We start from the raw sequence: 20,756 nt of genomic DNA on the forward strand, positions 1-20,756 counted from the left end.
ATACATGTGCTATTGTGGTTCTGGTTTTGGTGGGGGTTTTTTTGCAGTTTTTGGCCAGGGCTGGGTTTGAACCCACCACATCTGGTATATGGGACCAGTGCCCTACTCCTTTGAGCCACAGGCACTGCCCTATTGTTTTTTATAGTTCCCACACTTCCTCACCTTGATCATCATGTTCCCTATTCCTTGAATACCAGTACTGCTCATCAGACTCTGACTCATTCCGCAAATCCTTACCTCCTTCGTGAAGCTTTTCTAATTTGTTTTTTTTTTTTAGTCCAGCAATAGAGTTTCTTCCTACTTTGAAATATAACCATTTGTTTCCATGCCTCTTTTGGTCACTGGATTGATTATAGGTTCTTACTAATTTTGAATTCCCCTGACAGCAGCAAGCGTAATACTTGTTTGTAACATAAATATTCGATTAATTGAACTAGGTTACTGGTATACAAGATTATATTTGCTGGTATGGAGCAACAAAATTTTATCCTCTACTGTTGCAATGTCTGAAAGGGCCTTAGAAATCATCTGATTTTTCTCTTAAAAGGTTAGAGATGGCTACTGTGCTCAGTGACTCATGCTAAGTACACCTTGTGAGACCCAGACAGGAATATGGCTTGAGGTCAGAAGTTAGAGACCAGCCTGGTTAATAGTAAGACTGTGTCACTACAAAAAATGTAAAAATTAGCTGGACATGGTGGCTCATGCCAATAGTCCCAGCTACTTGGAGAGCTGACTTAGAAGGATTACTTGAAGTTCAGGAATTTAGGCTGCAGTGACAATGCCTCAGCGCACACCAGCTCTGCTAACATAGCAAGACTTCATTAAAAAAACAAAACAAAAGCAAAGGTATCAAAGCTGAGAAAAGTTCAGGCTTCATAACAACTTAATGGCCAATCCAGTACTAAAATGTGCTTTTCTGACTGCCAGACTGTACTTTTTAAAAAGGTATTATTTTATATAGAAACAAGATCGTGAGGATGAATAAAATGTCCATTACCAGTAGTAGTATTACTTCTTGCCCATATTCCCAGGTAAGTTTATGTGGATTCCAAGTCATGGACTTCTGACTTACAAATAGTTTTATAATACAACCAGTTTGGGGGGAACAGAATGAATGCATGTCTCCTTCCTTGATTTCTCCTTTCTTTTCATGTTCATTCATCTGTTTCTTCAACGAGCATTCATTGAATATTTATTGAATACCTGTGCTTATGCTAAATACTTGGAAAAGAGATGAGTGGTCAGACCAGATCTCTGCCCTCATGGTATTTTCAGCAAGAAGAGCATTGTAAGGAATCTTACTGTAACAAACATCAGTTCTGGGTCATTAGATTAGATTTATAAATTCTTTTAGTGATTATATAAACATTTGTAATTTTTATTCTTTGTAAACTTCTGTGCAAGTTAAAGTGAATTCTAGATGTATTTGCAGTAGAACTTGTGTAAGTTGACCACCTATGGGACTGTAACAAACTGGTTAACATATGGAGGGGTCAACATAAGAAACTAGGCACACAATTAGGTCAGCTTAAGGAGGTGATCAGTGTTCGGAAGTGGTCACCTATGGAGGTTCTACGTGTGTGTATATGTGTATATACACATCATCTGTTTTAATACTTAAACATGTGATAAGGTCTTGCTCTGTTGCCCAGGTTGTAGAGTGCAATGGCATCATCATATCTCACTGGGACTGGGACCTCAAACTCCTGGGCTCAAGAAATCCTTCTGCCTTAGTTGGACTACAGATGCCCACCACCACACCTGGATAATTCTATTGTTTTTAGAGACAGAGTCTCGCCGTGTTATTTAGGCTAGTCTCAAACTCGCAGCCTTCAGCCTAGGCCTCCTAAAGAGCTGGGATTATAGCTGTAAGCCACCACACCTAGTCTGAGATGTATATTTTTAAGGAAATGCCAGTGAGCTTCTAAGGAGTTCATGTAGTTCATGTAGGGAAAGTGGCAGAAGGTATTTAAATATCTGAATTTAGAATCACTCATAAACGTTTATTAAGCATATCCGGTCATGAGGACCTACCAGAGTGATAATTTACGTTAGGTATTCAGTAAATGTCAACTTCTAAAATTTTTCAGTTAAGTTTTTTTTTTTTTTTTTTTTGAGACAGTCTCACTTTGTCACAACCCACCCACCCCCCTTGGTAGAGTGCAATTGGTGTCATAGTTCACAGCAACCTCAAACTCCTGGGCGTAAGCGATTCTCTTGTCTCAGCTCCCAAGTAGCTGGGACTACAGGCACCTGCCACAGTGCCCGGCTCTTTTTAGAGATGAGCTCTTGCTCTGGCTCAGGCTGGTTTCAAACCTGTGAGCTCAGGTAATCCACCCACGTCACCCTCTCAAGTGCTGGGATTACAGGCATGAGCCACCATGCCCAACCCAGTTAACATTTTAATATACTTATTTATATCTCCTGTATACCAAATATCAGTCTAGGCACTAGAGATAAAGAAATCAGCAAGACATAGTCCTTATTCTCAAGGATTCTAGTCTAATAAGGGAATACAACAAGTAAATAACTCGATAATAATGATAACAGACAGCTAACGCTGGCAAAGTGCTATTGTGTATCAGTTTATTTTGCCATCAAAACAACTTTATTTGGAGGTTATCATAATTCCTGTTTTATGGATGAGGAAACTAAAATACAGACAAGTTAAATAGTTCACACAGCTGGCTAAGTGACTTTTTAATACAGTGATATGCATAGTGGTATGGGACAAGAAATGAGGAACACTTAATGCAGTGTTCAAAAAAGGATTTCAGAGCGTGACACTTGAACTAAGTTGCTGTTTTAGTAAATAATATGATGATGTAACCATGGCTTTCTGGAGTAGTGAAAAATTTATGTATACAATGATTTTGTGTGTCTTCATTTCAAATAATGTATCCCTTGTGAAATAGAACTCGGATTCATTCTGATTTGTATAGATGGTTGGGTAGATATACTTTCTGTGGGGAATAAATACAATTTTCTTGCCTATTGACTTAAAACATAATTTGAATTAGAGTTTGATTTTAAATTGATAATACTTCATCACAAAGGATTTGATGTAGTTCTAAAATGATTTGGCTTAGCTAAGCCCATCGTAGATGTCAGCAGGCTTCTTGTAGACTATTGTGTTGGCCCCACTGACTGGAGACAACCATGTGCTACACCACATATTACCTAGTTAATCCCCTCAGCATAGCCTGGTCTTAACAGTTTGAAGTGACCATCTTGTATCCATTGTGAATGTTTCTTTTTCCTTGTGTGATTTACAGGGTTAAAGACAACTACTCCAGGACCAAGCCTTTCACAAGGCTTATCAGTCAATGAAAAACTAAAGCCGAGTGTCCCGGTGAATACCACAACATACGTAGCTGACACAGAGTCAGAGCAAGCAGATACATGGTAAAGCTTCTTCGTTAACAAACTTCTGTTTTTATTCTGTCAGTAAAGTAATAATATATTCAGAAAGTAAAGTCAGTTGCCTTTATTCTATCATTACTTGGGAGAGTGGGTTGAGAAAGTAATATTTTAGGAGAGGGTTAAAACATATTTTGTATAAAAGACTGGAGAGTAAATATTAGCTTTGTGAGCTGTTGGTATCTGTCCCAGCTACTCAGCTTTGCCATTGTCTCATAAAAGCAGTCGTAGACAATAATAAATAGTCAGCGTGGCTTAACAACAGGGATGCTGTCTGAGAAATGCTCTTCAGTGCTTTCATCGTTTTGTGACCATCGGAGAGTCTACTTACACAAACCTAGACGGTGGAGCCTACTGCCCATTGTTCCTGAGCTGCAAACCTGTATAGTGTGTTACTGTACTGAATACTTTCGGCAGTTGTAGCATAGTGATAAGTACTTATATATCTGAGCATATCTAAACAGAGAAAAGGTATAGTAGAAAAGTATAGAAAAAGCATAGTAAACTAAGGTATAGAAGATAAAAAATAGTACCTTAAAAAAAAATAGTACCCTTGGACAGGGTGCTTACCCTGAATGTGAGATGGAGCAAACCCTCCCTCACCCCAACACAGTTCCTGTAACAGGGCATAGGGCAGGCTGCCTCCATGCTTGTTAAGAATGCTTGCTTGTTAAAATGTTTTTCTGCTGACCATGTAGCTGTGACAGAAAAAAGGCTGTAGGGGGTCCCTCCACTAAAGCAAGATGACTGGCCGGTCTAAATAAAGGCTCCTTATTGGCTTTTTAAAAGATAATGTCTGGTGGTCACTTTACTCACACCATAACAGATGGAGTTTTCAAGGCTAGAAGTTGCTCTGGTGAGTCAGTGAGTGAATGATAAATGAATGAGAAGGCCTAGGACATTACACAGCTGTAACTTTATAAACACTGTGTACTGCAGTGTACACTAACTGTAAAATATGACTTTTCTCATACTAAATTAACCTTCATTTACTGTATTTTTTTACTTTATAACTAATTTTTTTTAGCTTTTTGACTTATTTTGTAATAATACTTAGCTTAAAAGAAAAGCATATTGTCTGGCTATCCAAAAGTATATTCTTTCTTTATATTCTTATTCCATTCTTATTTCCCATTTTTTTTTTTTTTTTTTTTTTTTTTTTTTGTTAAAAAGTAAGACAAATTACACACGTTAGTCTAGGACTAACTACACAGGGTCAGAGTGCTCAATGTCACTGTCTTCCACCTCCACACCTTGTCCCACTAGGAGGTCTTCAGGGGCAGTGACACACACAGAGCTGCCACCCTGTGATAACAATGCCTTCTTCTGGATACCTCCTGAATGACCTGCCTGAGGCTGTTTTATAGTTAATTTTTTGTGTAAGTAGAAGGACTATGCTCTAGTGATAAAAAGTACAATATAGTAAATAAACCAGTAACATAGCCTTTTTTTTTTAAGAGACAGAGTATCACTTTATTGCCCTTGGTAGAGTACTGCGGCATCACAGCTCACAGCAACCTCCAACTCCTGGGCTTAGGCAATTCTTCTGCCTCAACCTCCTGATTAGCTGGGACTACAGGTGCCTGCCACAACACCCGGCTATTTTTTGTCGCAGTTTGGCCAAGGCCAGGTTTAACCCCACCACCCCCGGTATATGGGGCCAGCGCCCTACCCACTGAGCCACAGGCGCTGCCCAACACAATCTTTTATTATGAAGTATTATGTATTATACATAATTCCATGTGCTATGCTTTTATGTGGTAAGCAACATAGATTTGTTTTACATTAGAATTACCACAAACACAAAATTAGTTGTACTGTTGATTACACTTAAGCAATAGGAGTATTTCATTATTATCTTATGGCACAACCAACATAGTGGTATATGTGGTCATTGTTGACTGACGTGTTGTCATGAAGCATATGACTGTAATTGAATGAGTGTGGTTGTGTTCCAGTAAAACGATTTACAGAAACAAACGGCAGGCCGGATTTGGCATATAGCCTATAGTTTGCCAGCCCCTCTCTTTGCATAGTTTTTTCATTCCTTGAAAATGAAATGCTAAAGAGAATTATACAGCTTCATTTGTGATTGGTGAAATAGATTTGAAATAAATGTATTTGTACTGTATGATATTGACAATATTTGAATGTTATGTGTAGTTACAACAGCAGCCACACATAGCCAGGGATTGTGGCAGGTACCTGTGCTCCCAGCTACTTGGGACGCTGAGGCAGGAGAATCGCTTAAGCCCAAGAGTTAGTTTGAGGTTGCTGTGAGCTGTGACGCCACGGCACTCTACCAAGGGCAGCATAGACTGTGCGTCACAAAAAAAGAAAGAAAAAATTCTACAATGTAGTATTTAAGATATCACTACATTAGACCATATTTATTTTTTATTTTTGCTACACTCATGTTTTATATTGAGGCCAGAGTTAACTTTTTAAACTGTCAATGTTTTAGAAATTGCTTGAATGACAGCTTTACATCTTGTTTGTTTGTTTTGGTTTTGTTAAATAAGAATAGCAAAGGTAGTGTCTAATTCAACCATCCTTTGTAAAAGTCTGGGAGTTTAAAGTATTTTTCTGATAGTATAGAGTTCTAGTCTAGAGATTCCATTTGGCTGGAATATAACATATCAGTTCATCAGAACTGATCTAAATACTCCATTATTTATGATACTGGAATTGGGGGGATTATTTGGATTTTCTGTTTTTTATTATAGCCTTTTTACATGAAAATAAGTTTGAAATTTTAAACAAAACAAAAACTTCAAAGGATTATCTAGTTTAATTTTCAATAGGATACCAGGTTGATATTCTTCTCTATGTGTTTGGCAATTGCTGTAACCTGATTATGTGCTGTAGGGGATGAATTAGAGTAAGACACCCTTCCTCTTCAGGATGCTTAGATGACAAAGGAGCTACTTTCTTGGGATAGTAAAATATATTCCCTGACTTACTGTGTAAAGGTAGTTAGTTAGATCTCACAGAACTCTCTAAGGATCCTTGTTTCTAGGTAATAGTTGCTATAAACTTGATTGTTTACCTTGCATTGTTTTCTTTTGCTACAGTATGGATTTGAGTGAAAGGCCAAAAGAAATCAAAATCAGCAGAAAGGAACAGTATCTGAGAATGCTTTCCCAAGAACGCCCTACTATGAAGGAACCTTCCAAAACAACTTCTAATAGTAATATTGTAGTTTCAAATACTCAGGCTAAGGTGAAAATCCCAAACTATCAGCTTTCACCAACTAAATTTCCAGCTATAAATGGAAGAGATCAAGCTTCTCAGCAGCAGCAGACCAACACCATCATAAACTACTTTCAGCCACTTACCAAAAAGAGGTATATTTTTATTTAATAATCTCTCTTTCGTCTCTGAAAAAATACTAATTTCGTTAGTCTATTTTGCTTTGGGGGAAAGCTCTGGCCCTTTGACCTCATTTCCTCAGAAATGTTGTAAGCCCATGAGACAGCTTCTCCTTCATCTTTCTTCTGCACCTTAGCTTATCTTTGTTGTTTTATTTGCTGCATTTCTCTTGACGAACTTATTTATGTTTGAGTTTCAAAATCACGTATCTGCCTATTCTCTCTTCACCATCTCTCTTACTCCCTCCAAGATCTCTCTGACTTACTCTATCAGTTATTTTTCTCTTGAGTTCTACTAGCTTTAATGTCTTCATCATCTAGGTTTTTTATTTCTTTTTCTTTGATTTTCTAAAGCTTAGTCTCACTGTTTTTTGTGGGGGTAGGAGGAAGAGACAGGATCTCACTCTGTTGCCTTCGATGAGGGCTGTAGCATCATCATAGCTTACTACAGCCACCAGCACCCGGCCCAGCTAATTTTCCAGGTCTCACTATCTTGCTCAGGCTGATCTAAACTCCTGACCTCAAGCAGTCCTCTTGCCTGGGCCTCCCACAGTGCTAGGATTACAAAGGTGAGCCCTGTTTCCTGGCCTCACTTATTTTTGAACACCTTCCCTTGACCTGGTTTCTCAGCTGCTCCCATTTGTTTTTTTACGATTACTGTTAAACTTCTCTAAAAAGACTATTGTTATTGTTCCTGTTTCTGTACAAACTATCTGTTAACTAGCAATATTTTATCTTGAAATGACATCCTTTTGAAATTAACCGCTGACACCATGGCCAGTTCTAGTGGCCTTTTGGTGACTGTCATTGCAGTCCTCTCTCGGTGTTTATGAGCCTGCCCTGTCCTGGTGTGTTGCCTCTCTGACTTTGCCCTGTGAGGGCTTTTCTCCCTCCTACCGCTCCTTATACTCTCTATGCTCCACTTTCAGGTTTTGTGACTTTATTACAAATGTTCAACATATTTGGCCTTAAATTTACCTTTAAGCTTCACTTCTACTTTGCCACACAGATATCCTGTTGTTATCCCTCCCAGGTAGATTTACAGACCTATCCATCTTCTCAGTGAATGCATATAGAGTTCATCTTGTTACACTATGTGACTTTTTTTCTCATTTGAGCCTCCAAACCAACATTGTTGATTCTTATTTTCACTGTCCTATTAGTCCTCCCTTTCCATCTTGCCAGTCCTGTGATTCAGTCCTGTGATTCAGTCTCTGACCATCTAAAATATTATGAAACCTCCTGATGAGTTAGTTTTTCTAGTACCTTGACATTAAGTTGGTGCTAACAGACTATTATCTTGACTGTTCCAATTCAGCATGAATCCAGTGAATTCCTGGAGTACAGAGATACAGTTGTTTATATCCTCTGTGGGCCTTAGTGCAGTTTGATTAAAGTGGTTAGTACTTACTGAGTGAGAAAATATTGTTTAGAAAACTCTTAGTGACATGTTCCCATAGTGTTTGCAGCATACAGTCAGTACCACATTCTAGAGTTAGTCATTCTGACTATCTCAAATCCATCTCTCGTTAATCTATCAGATTATAGTCCCAAGGTAATTTTCCTCTGCCCACAAGTTTCTACATTGTAAAGTACGCTGGTGTCTCTTGGCAACAGGTCCTTTGTATTTTTATATTTTTCTCCCTTTTCCTACAATTGCTTAATCAAATAATGCTATTTCACCAGAGTAGACAGACGTCTGCATGGCTTTAGCCACAGAGTCCATCAGCTCTATGAAAACAGCAGAATATGTGGAATTGTGTACTGTTTTCAAGTGTCTATTTGTTGACTCCAGTGATATTCTTAATTAATAAATTCCAGAGTATATTGTGAATTAAGTGGTGGGAGTGGGGAATATTACCAAACTAAAAAATTACTTAGTTGTATTTATTGTCTGGTTTTGTTTTCTTTTCCTTTTTATATCTCAGGGAAAGGGATGAAGAAAATCAAGAAGTATCTTCATGCAAATCAGCAAGAATGGAGATGTCATGTTCTCTTTTGGAACAAACACAACCTACTGTACCCTTAATAAGGAAAAATAAAGAGCAGCATTTATCTCAGAATGAATTTGTGGACAAAAAATCTGATAATTTATTTACAGAAGCAGATTTAAAATTCAGTGTGAAAAATTCTGCCAATATATCCCGTTCTACAGAAAAGCTAAGATTAAATAAAAGAAAAGAAATTGATGATTTGGCTATCGAAGATGAAGTATTGGAAGAGTTATTCAAAAACACAAAGCCAGAGTTACAAATTGAAGTGAAAGTTCAAAAACAAGAGGAAGATGTCAATATTAGAAAAAGGCCCAAGATGGATATAGAAACAAATGACACTTTGAGTGAGAAAGCAATACCAGAAAATAACAGAATATCCGTAAGTAACATTTTTAATGAGAAATATTGCAAATAGAAACTTAAAATGTTACAAAATACTTCCGATTTTGTGTTTACAGTATAAGTAGGCATTATGTCTTCAACACCCTGTGTTAAGTATAAGAATTTGTCAGTCAATAAGGTGAATGTTAAAAACATGATGATTCTGGCAGTGCCTGTAGGTCAGGGTGCCCAGGCCAGCTAAACAACAATGAGAACTGCAACAAAAAAATAGCCAGGCGTGTAGCTAGTGCCTGTAGGTCCAGCTACTTGGGAGGCTGAGTCAAGAGAATTGCTTAAGCCCAAGAATTTGAGTTTGAGGTAGCTGTGACGCCACGGCACTCTACCGAGGGTGACATAGACGTCTCAAAAAAAAAAAAAATGATGATTCCTTCAATAGTATGAAATAAATAAAAACAAAACTATTACAAAGGATTGTTTTAGTAGATTTCCAGATTAAGCTGTACTATGATAAAAGATATTTGGCTATGGTACAAGTATATGAGATGTTTTAATAGAATAAAGAGGCACAGAAAGATGAAAGAGATCGGTAAAACAAAGTTTCTAATGAATAAATTTTTAAAATAAGATATACTGTATAACATCACTATGAATTTTTATTTTCATTTAGGTCTTTAATGTCCTATCCTGTTTTCATGAATGTTGATAATTTGTGTTACCCTCTTTGGTCTGTGAAAACTCTCCAAATTATTTTCTCTTTTACATATCAGAAAGTTGACCTATCTGTAGACAATTAGCTCATTAGATGAGAGCACAGACTTGATGAAATAACAGTTTATCTTCTGATCTCCCTCTTGGTCTGGTTAGCTTCACGGTTACTCATTTCTGTGATCATCCCCTCTGTAACATCTACAGGATAAGGATAGGAATAAGTGAAAGGATAAGGATTAGGTGATTAGAAGTAGCAGTTTGTCAAGCAGTTGAGAACCTATTATATATCAAGGACTATGCTTATCTCTGACTCCCATTAAAAACAAAACAGTATATGTGTCTTTGGCTTATTGGCATTTTCATACAGAGAAGTGAATCCTCACTATTTGTTACTTCTTACAAGTGAACCCCAAATGTCCTCATTTGGATCAGCTGCATCAGAATCAACTGATGGGCTTTATAAAAGTGTGATAGCTGAGGCCAGAGCCCCAGAGATCCGGATTCAATACATCCAGTTTTCTTCCCCACAAAGTTCCCTCATTGTATTAGTGAAGAATTCTCTTGATGTTTTTAAAAATTCTAAAATCAGTGGCTAGAATTGCGGGGGGGGGGGAGTCCCTTATAAAAGAAGAGTAGAAATAGATAATCAGAACTGCTTTCCATAGTATTAATTTCCTAGCCATCTGTCTTTTTGCTTCAGCCACAGCCATCGAATTTACCTTCCAGAGAAGAAGAACATGGTGGTGAGGGCACAGGGCAAAGGTCTTTCCAGGTGAATTCCTCTGCCCTTTCTAAAGGACTTTCCTAGAAATTTGAGTTTGTAACTTTTGTTGTTGGCCAAAACGACATAATTTAGTCATGGTCTATACCCTCCCTATCTCTTACCTTTGGAAGAGTCTGGGAAGTGTTCTAAGATTGCCATGTTGCTGTCCCTGAAGTAAGTTGTGTTAGTGAAGTAAGAATGTTGAGGTATCTGATGCTATTTTGCAGCCAGAGTGGGAACTTCAGAGACAGAGAATCCTTTATTGTCAAGGATTCAAGACTGTCACTTTACAGAAGAGTTATTTGAACCAAGTGGTTTATGTATCTTATAAGTCTCTTCTGTAGCAATTTCTACTCTAGTGGAAAGCTAGGTAAGTTAGTTTAATGTAACATTTTTTGAAATACAGGGAATTATTTGGAAAGTTTAATATATTTACATCTCTTTATAAAACTATGTTTAGTCCAGGCATGGTGGCTCATGCCTATAATTCTAGCACTTTGGGAGGCTGAGGTGGAAGAATTGCTTGAGGCCAGAAGTTCAACACCAGCCTGGGTAATAGTGAGACCCTGTCTCTACAAATACTAGGAAAAAAAAAAAGTGGGGTGTGGTGGAACACCTGTGTAATCCTAGCTACTTGGAAGGTAGAATAGGAGAATCACCTGAGCCCAAGAGTTTGAGGTTACAGTGAGATGTGGAGATGGCACTGACTCAGACTGGTAACAAAGTGAGACTTTTTCCTCAAAAAACAATCAGAAATCTATGTTTATTCTACTTGCACTGCGAATTTACATTATCACTGTTACTTTATCTCCAGACCATTCCAAAATTCATGTTCAGCTTACTTAAGACAGGTTAGAAATAAATTGTTAGTATCATTTTGACCACAACTTTGGCAATGCATACGTTTCCTGTGTGGTAGCAATACCCTTTCCTCCTTTCTTTCTTTCTTTCTTTCTTTCTTTCTTTCTTTCTTTCTTTCTTTCTTTTTTAGTGAATAGAGACAGAGTCTCGATCATGCCCACCCATGCCCAGCTAATTTTATATTTAATTTTGTATTTGATAGTCTCACTATGTTGCTTAGGTTGGTCTCAAGTAGTCCTCCCTCTTTGGCCTCCGGAAGTCCTAGGATTACAGGTGTGAGCCACTGCACCCAGCCTTGTATTTCTTTATTTTCTCTGATGTGTTCTTATTTTCTTTCTCTAGTTTTCTTGTCTAATTACATACTTAAGTCTTTTGTCCTTATTTTATTTCTTTCTCTTAAATTCTATCCCAGATTGGTCCACTACTCACAGTGGCTAGAGATCTGTCCCAGTATGGTTGTGGTGTTTTTATTCACAGAACTCTTGTCCATGGTATATGGCTTCAATTAATCTTTGCAAATACCTATTTTCACTGCATATTCTTCCAGGGCTACCACTTGTTGGATATCACATCATTATATTTACAGCAGCCCTGCAGTGAAGTAGTTAGTTCTACATCATTGAACATACGTGGAAATTGACAATGGGAGTTGTTAAGTAACTTGCCAAAGTCATAATTTTGACATCTAGGACTGGAATACAGGTCTGCCCTGTTCCTTTGGCTATTCCTGTTATCAACCTTCTCTGAATGTCATTTATTCGGCTATTCCAGGCTTTGGGCATGCTAGCATGAAAGGCAGTCAGTCTGAAAAGAAAACTTTGCTAGACCTTGAGGTAGTGTCACCAAGACTTGGTGATTGACTCACTATGAGAAATGACTAGATTAGAAAGAGTATGGGATATTTACCAAGCTTATCATCTGAGTATCTGGGTTGTACTATTCTCTGAGATAGGAAGTAAGCCTTGATTAAAAGGATGAGCAAGTTTGAGGGAGCAGGGCAGGATGGGGAAAAGGTATGTGGAAGTTGTGTTTAAAGGGAGTAAAATGTTCTGATTATGATAACTTCTAGTGGATAATGTGGAAAGTATGTATTTCATCTGACTATTGGTAAATAAAAACATTGATTTTCTTTACTTCCTGAACAAGCACAGTGTACGTTTGTTTGTCTGCTGTTTCTTTACAACTTTCTTTTATTAAACTTTTATGAATTTTTATTGCTGTATCATTGAAAATTTGATGTAAAATGATATGTTCCCTGTTGTATCCAAGGGGATTGTATTTTTTAATGAAAGTATTAGAAAGCCATTTTATGTGATAGAGTTTTGTCTAGGACATGATCTAGCTATGTTCATGTGAAACATACTATAACTGTATCATACTGGGCAGTCTCCACTTTTACTGCAGACTAATATTTTGAAGCATAATTTAAGATTTCATTCTAGACAAAATGTAGATAGAATTCTTCTTGTAAATGTTTTGTTTTCATTATAAAAGTAACACATGATCATATAAAATGTAGAAGATGAAGGAAAATAGACTGACAATTGGTTGATAATTCTACCATCTGCAGGCAACTATAAATCTCTGATACTTTCAAAAATCTTGTTTTACAGACTTTGAATTAACTGTTAATATAATACTTATAGCCATTTTTAAATTTGTTTATATTAGGATCATTTTCCTGTATTGATAAATATTTTATAAGTGTATAATTTGTATTAATTGTGATTATTTCTAATTCTTTACACTGTAATATTTTCTCTACCTAAATTTTAATTTTCATCTCTTAATTTCTTTATGAAAGACACTTGAAATTAAAATTAGAGCCAGAAGTTAACTAATGTTTTTAGACAAGTATCATTTTATACTTGATTTTATCCAAGAGGCTAGGAAGTGAAAGAAAGTTAACCATTTCATAACTCTTGTGAACAGTATTTTTTATTTCTATAGCAAGAAAATGAAGTCAGGAAGAAATGTGAGAACAAATGTGAGCTCAAGGAAGAATCATCGTGGTCAATAAAACAAGAAGTATCTGTGAGGAAATTATTTTATTTAATTTTTGTAAAGTTTTGACTTAGAAAGACCTTCATCTCATTAGTTTTTGTCATTTTACATCCTTAGGACAATTTCTCTTTCTATAATTTTGTTCCATTTCATGATTGTGCCTCCTCTAGAAATGGGTAGATTGTATTATAACCATGATCCAGTAAAAAGAATATGTAGAGAGAAGCCAGGGTGTAATTTCCTGCCTTCTACTCCATGGATAAGTAACCTTGAGCAAGTCATTTTCACATTTATGAACCTCAGGTACTTTATTTATAAAATGAGGTTGACGCTTTTCTTTTTTCTTTCTTTTTTTTTTTTTTGTAGTATTTGGCCAAGGCCAGGCTTGAACCCGCCACTCCTGGTATATGGTGCTGGCACCCTACTCCTTGAGCCACGGGTGCTGCCCTGTTGATGCTTTTCTATCAGGGTGGTGGTTGGTATCAAACAGAGTAATGAATGTGAAATATTTGTCAACTCTAGAAGTTCTTTAGCGTAAGGGTGTGCACTTGTAATCCCAGCTACTCAGGAGGCTGAGGCAGGAGGATCACTTAAGCCACGGAGTTCAAGATGAGCCAGAGCAGCATAGTAAGAGATGGTTACAGTCTGTCACTATCAGAGGAACCTTCTTCTTATTTCCCTCTGCCTTTATCTTAGACCTGTTGTAAACTTTCATATGAATTATACAGTTGAGCAGATAAAAGAATTCAGATGGTCTGCTTTAAGCAGCTATGACACTATTGATATGTAACTAAGTAAATAATTAAATGGCATAAAACAAAAAAGGTCTCATCTAGCATTTGAATTATAATAGGAAGAATCTTCAGGCTGATTTAGTAACTATTCTTAAGTTTAACATGGATTGTCAGTTAACAAGGAAGTATGTCTAGAACTAATGATTGATTTTTTTGAGGTGTCAAAATAGTAAAAAATACAAACTTGAGAATCTAAGGAAGCTTAAATACAGTAGATGAGAACTTAACAGAACAAAACATGTATCTTCTCAGTGTACAATTTTAATGAAAAACATTGCTGAGATTTCTTGTTAAAAATATATCACTGCAGATAAATTGTTTATTCAGATGATATTTATTAGAATAGGCTAGTAAGTAAAAAATACTATGTGGTTTTAGTCTTCTGTCACATATGGGTATGTTATAAGTAATTTCCTGGCTTTGAAGTAGTTAAGAGTTGATTACAAATAAAAGTTCAGCTTCTGGAAATAAACTTTTTATTGTTTTTTCAGGTATTTGAACTTTTTTCTGTAGATCCCTAAATGACAAGTAATTTCCCTTTCCTCTTTTTATTTATCCATTTTAACCCCATTTAAGAACAATGATGTACTGCAGGACAGTAGTGAGATGCTTCCAAGAAACGTGTTATTAACTGAATTTAGATCACTGGTGGTTAAAGACTATCCTTGCAGCGATCTGTCTGGTATAAATAATGATTATGGTCAACTAAAGAATTTCAAGAAATTCAAGAAGGTAGGTATTTCTTAAGTGTATCACAAGAGGGCAGTGTTTGAAATGTTTTTAGAAATACTATTGATACTAAGCAATAATAAAAAGCAGTTTACATTGAGAGCTGATGTTGTTTCTTCTGCTTAAAACAGTTTAAAAAATTAATCTAGGAAGGATATGAACTGACAGTTAATGAATATAGGGAACTCCTGGAGGGAAACAGATTTTATCAAGAGTGAGTTTTGTACAAGGGTTGTTTTCCTGGCTTTCTCTTCAGTAATAAGTGGATTTGTAATGACAGAGTCCTTCTTGTCATTCTAATATTGATCTATAATGACTTGAAAGAGTTTTTTAGCTCAAGACTTTATGAAAATAAAAATGTATTTAAAATAATAGCATATTCAATGAAAAGCAAAAACGTAAGTGTATACACTGAGTCTCACCATCAGACCTGAGTTTCTCATTAAGGAACTAATGTTTATCAGTATGGTTAAAAGAATATTTCTGATCCAGTCTATAATCTTTTGTTGTCTGATCAGGGGTATTTGCTTTTTGTTCTGGACCTACTTCTGACTGCTAACATTTGCTTATGTATTTGATCAGAGTACAGTAATATTTCAAAAGTAATTTTTGTGGAAAATTGCTGTCCTCTATAACCTCATCTATACAATTCTTGTCATTACTGTGAGGTGGTATAGCTTTTTCTCTCCTGAACATTTACTATTACCATTTCTTAATTAAATTAGGTTTCTACTTAATTAAATTAGTTGTTTTGAAACTACAGAAGAAATTCAAACTAAAATTTGTATAGAAAGATGTTTGAACTCATATTGCCTCTGATGAAGGAATCTGAGTTTTTCCTAAATGTCTAAACCCATGGCACTTTTTATGCTTTTAAAATACTGTTTAATGATAAAAACTAATTTAAAATTTTCTTATCACTTTGCATATTAGAATTTTAAAAGTGTGTCCCATAAACACTAAGGACTTCTCACTCCCTAAATACTATATTACCAGTGTGTTTGATGTGTATTTTTGCATAGAATTTTTTAAACATCTCTGCATTTGTAAATAATTAAAATGTCAATTAAAAGTATCTTCAACGTTTTCTGCTAGAGATTTATAAACTGGGAAATTTCTAGTATTATTCCATTAAAATGGAGATCTTAAAATTTGAGATCTTTAGAACAAAATATAATGCTTTAAATCATAGTGTACACCATGAGTTTTTTTAATTATCGAAAGATAAGCTAGGGTCAGTTTTTAATAAAAACTTAAAATTTAAGATCTTAAATTCTTTTTAGTCTATAAATCCCAATGACATGTCCAAATCTAGATACAGTAAGAGCTAGAAAAGAAAAGGGCAAAATCAGTTGGATCTAGCACAGAGTGAACCTCTTTATCATCTTTATTTGTGTGATTTAGACCTCTAGCACTTAGATTATGCGTGATCTTTGCTTTTCAAGCTTTTAAAACACTGTTTGTTAATTTGTTCATATAAATTAGTAATTGTTCATTACTTTTATCATTTAACAGGTCAATTTTCCTGGGGCAGGAAGACTTCCACACATCATTGGAGGATCAGATCTTATAGCTCATCATGCTCGAAAGAATACAGAATTAGAAGAGTGGTTAAGGCAGGAAATGGAGGTAGGTAGGACGTGAGGCCCAGAAACTTGTTTGAGTTGCACTTTGGTCTCTGTGGTTTCCTTAGAATAATTTCTTCTTCAAACTAAAGGTAAGCGACTTAATATCATTCATTAAAACTCCTGAGTTACAGAGCATTAAGATTAATCTGTACTTTTCCCTAACACTTCTTTAAGGGAATTCTAGATTTATTTTTGTTAGTTGAAAAAAAGTGACCCTAAACAATTGAATTAACTGTTCATTACTGTCAAGGGGGGTACAAGGAGAACAAAGGATTAAGCCACAACAACTTGAAAGGAAACTAAACAGTAGAATAACCAATTAAAAGGATAGTTGTCTGGAAGATACTACAAACATATGAGTTATGTAGAATATAAATGGACTGTCCTTTTAAAATCTGTGGATTGTGTTTCAGTAATTCTGAAAATTTCTCATTTATTAGTTCCTTGAGTATTACCCATTTGCTATTTTCTGTATTATCTCTTGGAGTTCCAATATGACATAAGTTAAATTTTCTCACTTTCTTTTCCATGTGTTTTCCTTTTTTCTATGTATTTTATTTCTATGTTTTTCATTGTTTTTCTGGATTTGCTATGCATTTTTTGTAATTTCGATTTTTTTCCAGCTTATTTTTCTCTTAAATTCTGGTTGGTATTGTATGCCTATTGTATTTTTTTAATTACTGGAAGTCTTTTTCTTTTCTTTCTTTTTTTTTTTTTTTTTTTTCCTTCAGAAACTGGGTTTCTCTCTGTTGTCTGGGCTGGAGGGCTGTGGAGTCTTAGTAGCTCATTTCAACCTCAGACTCCTCAGCTCAAGTGATCCTCCTGCCTTAGTGTCCTTAGCAGCTGGGCCTATTGGCATATAGTACCATCTCAGCTAATCTTTTTTCTATGTTTTGTAGAGACGGTCTATTTTGTTGGGGATGGCCTTGAACTCTTGGTCTCAAGCAATCTTCCTGCCTCTACCTCCCAAAGTGCTGGGATCACAGGCATGAACCACCACATCCAGTGTCCTGCTAATATTTTTAACTACCTCTTTTGTTTTCTTTGCCTAATGATAGAAATACCCACAGTATTTCTGGGTACACAGAACCACAGATGAACCACAGTTTGTTCATCTGTTTTCTGCTCTTACGGCATCTTGTTTTTGAGTATATCTTTGTGATCATCGAAGGTGAATAGATTGTTTTCCTTGAAACTTGATTTGTGAGACTCCCTTGAGTCTTAAATACAGATTTATTTCCTTCAGAAAACATATGTTCATATCTGCCAGTACTCTTCTACCTAGGTGACACCACTATAAATTAAAACTCATTTCTTGTGATTTTTCTGACTCTCTCAGGCAGTTACTAATATGTGTTTGTTCCAGAAGCTTGAATGAATGAAGGCTCCTTATTATAAACTTGAATGAGATTTTCATTTCTCTTCTTCACCAAATGCCAGGGTTAAGACAGGCACTTTTTTGCTTTCTCCTGTGTTGTGAGGTTTATTTCTCTTTCTAGCTTTAGTGCTATGTCTTTTTTTTAAAGTTCCCTTCTTGTGTTTATTTTTCATGTCACGCATACCCGATTTAGACATCCAAGCAGAGCTCTGGTTTTTCACAGTTTTCAGAGAGCAGTAGGCAGAGCAAAGGCTGGCTGGGGTACTTGCTAACCGCCCAGGGTTCCTTACTTTGCTTTATTGTAGACATTCATTTTTTAGAATGCTTTTTTAACCCGGGTTATTTCTAAATAAGGGTCATTAGGAAGGTCACTCAGTATATTTACTGTCATAAAAAAGAAGAATGGAAGTCACATCCTTTCTCCAAGGCAAATTATTTAGTGACTGTAGGCAAATTATTTAGTACTCCTGCTTCTGTCTCTGCAAAATGAGAATAGTAATAATAATACCTTTATTTCATAGACATGTGGTGAAGGTTACATAAGATACTACTTAGTAAAGCATTTATAACAGTGGAAAGTATTAGCTATTTCTAATGTATTTAATTCTGAAAGAGCATTATTATGGTTCTCCCTGAATTTCATTGTTACCATCTTTTTTATTTTTTCACCCATGAGTGGATAAAAAAAGCTTTTGCTCTTATTTCATTGTTTTCATGTTTGTATTTTATTTATTTTGTATTATTTCTTGTGAACTGGGTCTTTCATCTATTTATTGCATATTCTGTTCCAGCAGTTTTTCTTCCCAGTATTTGGAGAAGTTTGGCTCTTTTCTTTCATTTTCAGTTGTGTAAAGTGAAATATCCTATTCATATTTTCTCCTTGCTACAAAAAAGGATTGTGTGCTATCTTCTGTAGGGATTACCTTCTCAAGCTAGTCTGTAAGTTAGAAATTGAGTGTAATCTAAGTTACTCCTAACCCTCTGAGTGTGCCCATAAAGAACAGAATTCCTCTGTGCCTCACTGTCAGTGTGGCAGCGAGCTCAAAGGCACGATGTGTGTCCCATCTATTTTCTGTTGTCTGGAATTGTTGAATCAGGGAAAGGAAAGGCTCAGGTGGAGCTGTGCGTACCTTTTGCTGAAAGGCTGGACTAACTCTCTCCTGGGATTCGAATTACATATCTTGTACCAGGAAGCATACCCTGTCCCAGCAGAGATAAATCTAGTATTTTAGGTTGTTTACCCAATTTGTCAGGGATTCCTGGGGCATGCCTTTGGTCAGTCCCATTTCTTCACCTCCCCATGCCACTAGTCCCTTCAATTACAGCCCACTAGCAATTGTTTTCTCTGCTCAGGCTACGTTTTTCCCAAATTTGGGGCATTGGTAAGATTACTCAGGTTCTGTAGCACTTCTTAAAGGGATTAATTAGAAATCATTTGGTTCTTCTCACAGCCATGGGTTTGAAGTCTAGGGAATGGACTTAACTACTTCTCCTTGATTAATTACGCTGCCAGGGTTTGTTTAGTTGATTTTGGCTGGGGGAATAGTTGAAAGAATGAAGATAAACAGCTGCTGACTTTTTTCTGTCTTTATTTCATTAGGAGGGAGACAGTTTCTAGATTTATTTCATTTAATCTCTTTTTGCTGGGATGGTTTGGGTGCTGTGGGTAGCATTATTCTCTAACAGACTTGACCACCTTCTGAGCACGGCTCCTGCGTATACACGTACAGGTGCTGCTGTGCTGACCTCTCACTACCTGAGGTTTGCCCCAGCTACTCATTTTTGGTATTCTCTGCCTTTTGTTCTTTTTCAGCCCTTCTTCCTCTATTTCTGCTTCAGACAAGTCCTATTAAATGTTTTCATAATCACTGGATCAGTTCCCAAAGTTCCCTTGAATTTAGGGTATCTTCCTTCATTCTGCCCATCAAACATGATAGTTCTTTGAACTCTATCTAACCTGATTTGAATTTTGAAATGATTTTGACTATGAGTTGTGATTTTCTTAGACCCTTAAAAAGTGTCAGTAATATGAAGCATTTCTGGTTTTTAATATTATTTTACTTAATGATTTTACTAAACTGTATAAAATAAAACTGATTTTTTTCTTTACTGTGTTACAACTTTAATATTAGTACCTCCTGCCTGAAAGCCTCTAAGAATATTTAGAATAATGATACCCCAGCAATTTTGAAAACTACCTTATGAAAATTGTGTGTCTCCCCATTTATATTCTGCTACCCTATTAGAAAATGTGAAAAGAAAAAATGTAGTTTGACTGAGACATTTTACTATATGAATAGAGAGAGAGATGTAAGATTGAATCCCCTCAAGTCATTCTTCTAAGCTTTTTCCAAAGACTCAGAAGTAGTGGGGCAGCCTGGTTAAGGGGAGTATGTTTCTTAAAGGAGACCTAGTCAAATCATAGCCATTCTAACTGACTGGTCTGTTCCTTCATTGGTTATAATTGGGATAATAGTAATAATAAACTTACATGAGGTTTAAGTGAGTTTTCTTAAAAGTTTAAGAACATATCTGGAAGTATGCAAATATAAATTGTTAACAGTAAAAACAAATAGTAAGTCCTCACTTAACATTATCAATAGGTTCTTGGAAGCTGCAACTTTAAGCAAGATGATATGCAGCAGGTCCTTAAATAATGTCATTTCATTATGATGTTGTGTTGATGAGGAAAAAAATTGGTTTTGTTATATGTTTTTTTTTTTTTTTTGAGACAGAGCCTCAAGCTGTCCCCCTGGGTAGA

General features: G+C 36.1%; 1 protein-coding gene across 2 annotated transcripts in view; it reads left to right on the forward strand.

Moving 5' to 3' along the window:
* NBN (nibrin) overlaps positions 1-20,756 on the forward strand; it is a 45,982-nt gene that overhangs the window by 22,233 nt on the left and 2,993 nt on the right. For both annotated transcript variants that reach the window (XM_023517849.1, XM_023517852.1), the window contains exons 9-14: positions 3,279-3,408; positions 6,498-6,770; positions 8,723-9,167; positions 13,413-13,496; positions 14,837-14,992; positions 16,505-16,618. In XM_023517849.1, the coding sequence (XP_023373617.1) occupies positions 3,279-3,408; positions 6,498-6,770; positions 8,723-9,167; positions 13,413-13,496; positions 14,837-14,992; positions 16,505-16,618 (1,202 nt within the window). The remainder of the gene's footprint in view (positions 1-3,278; positions 3,409-6,497; positions 6,771-8,722; positions 9,168-13,412; positions 13,497-14,836; positions 14,993-16,504; positions 16,619-20,756) is intronic.

Source organism: Otolemur garnettii, unplaced genomic scaffold, assembly GCF_000181295.1.
Source record: "Otolemur garnettii isolate 467f Iridium unplaced genomic scaffold, OtoGar3 scaffold00004, whole genome shotgun sequence".
Lineage (NCBI taxonomy): Eukaryota > Metazoa > Chordata > Mammalia > Primates > Galagidae > Otolemur > Otolemur garnettii.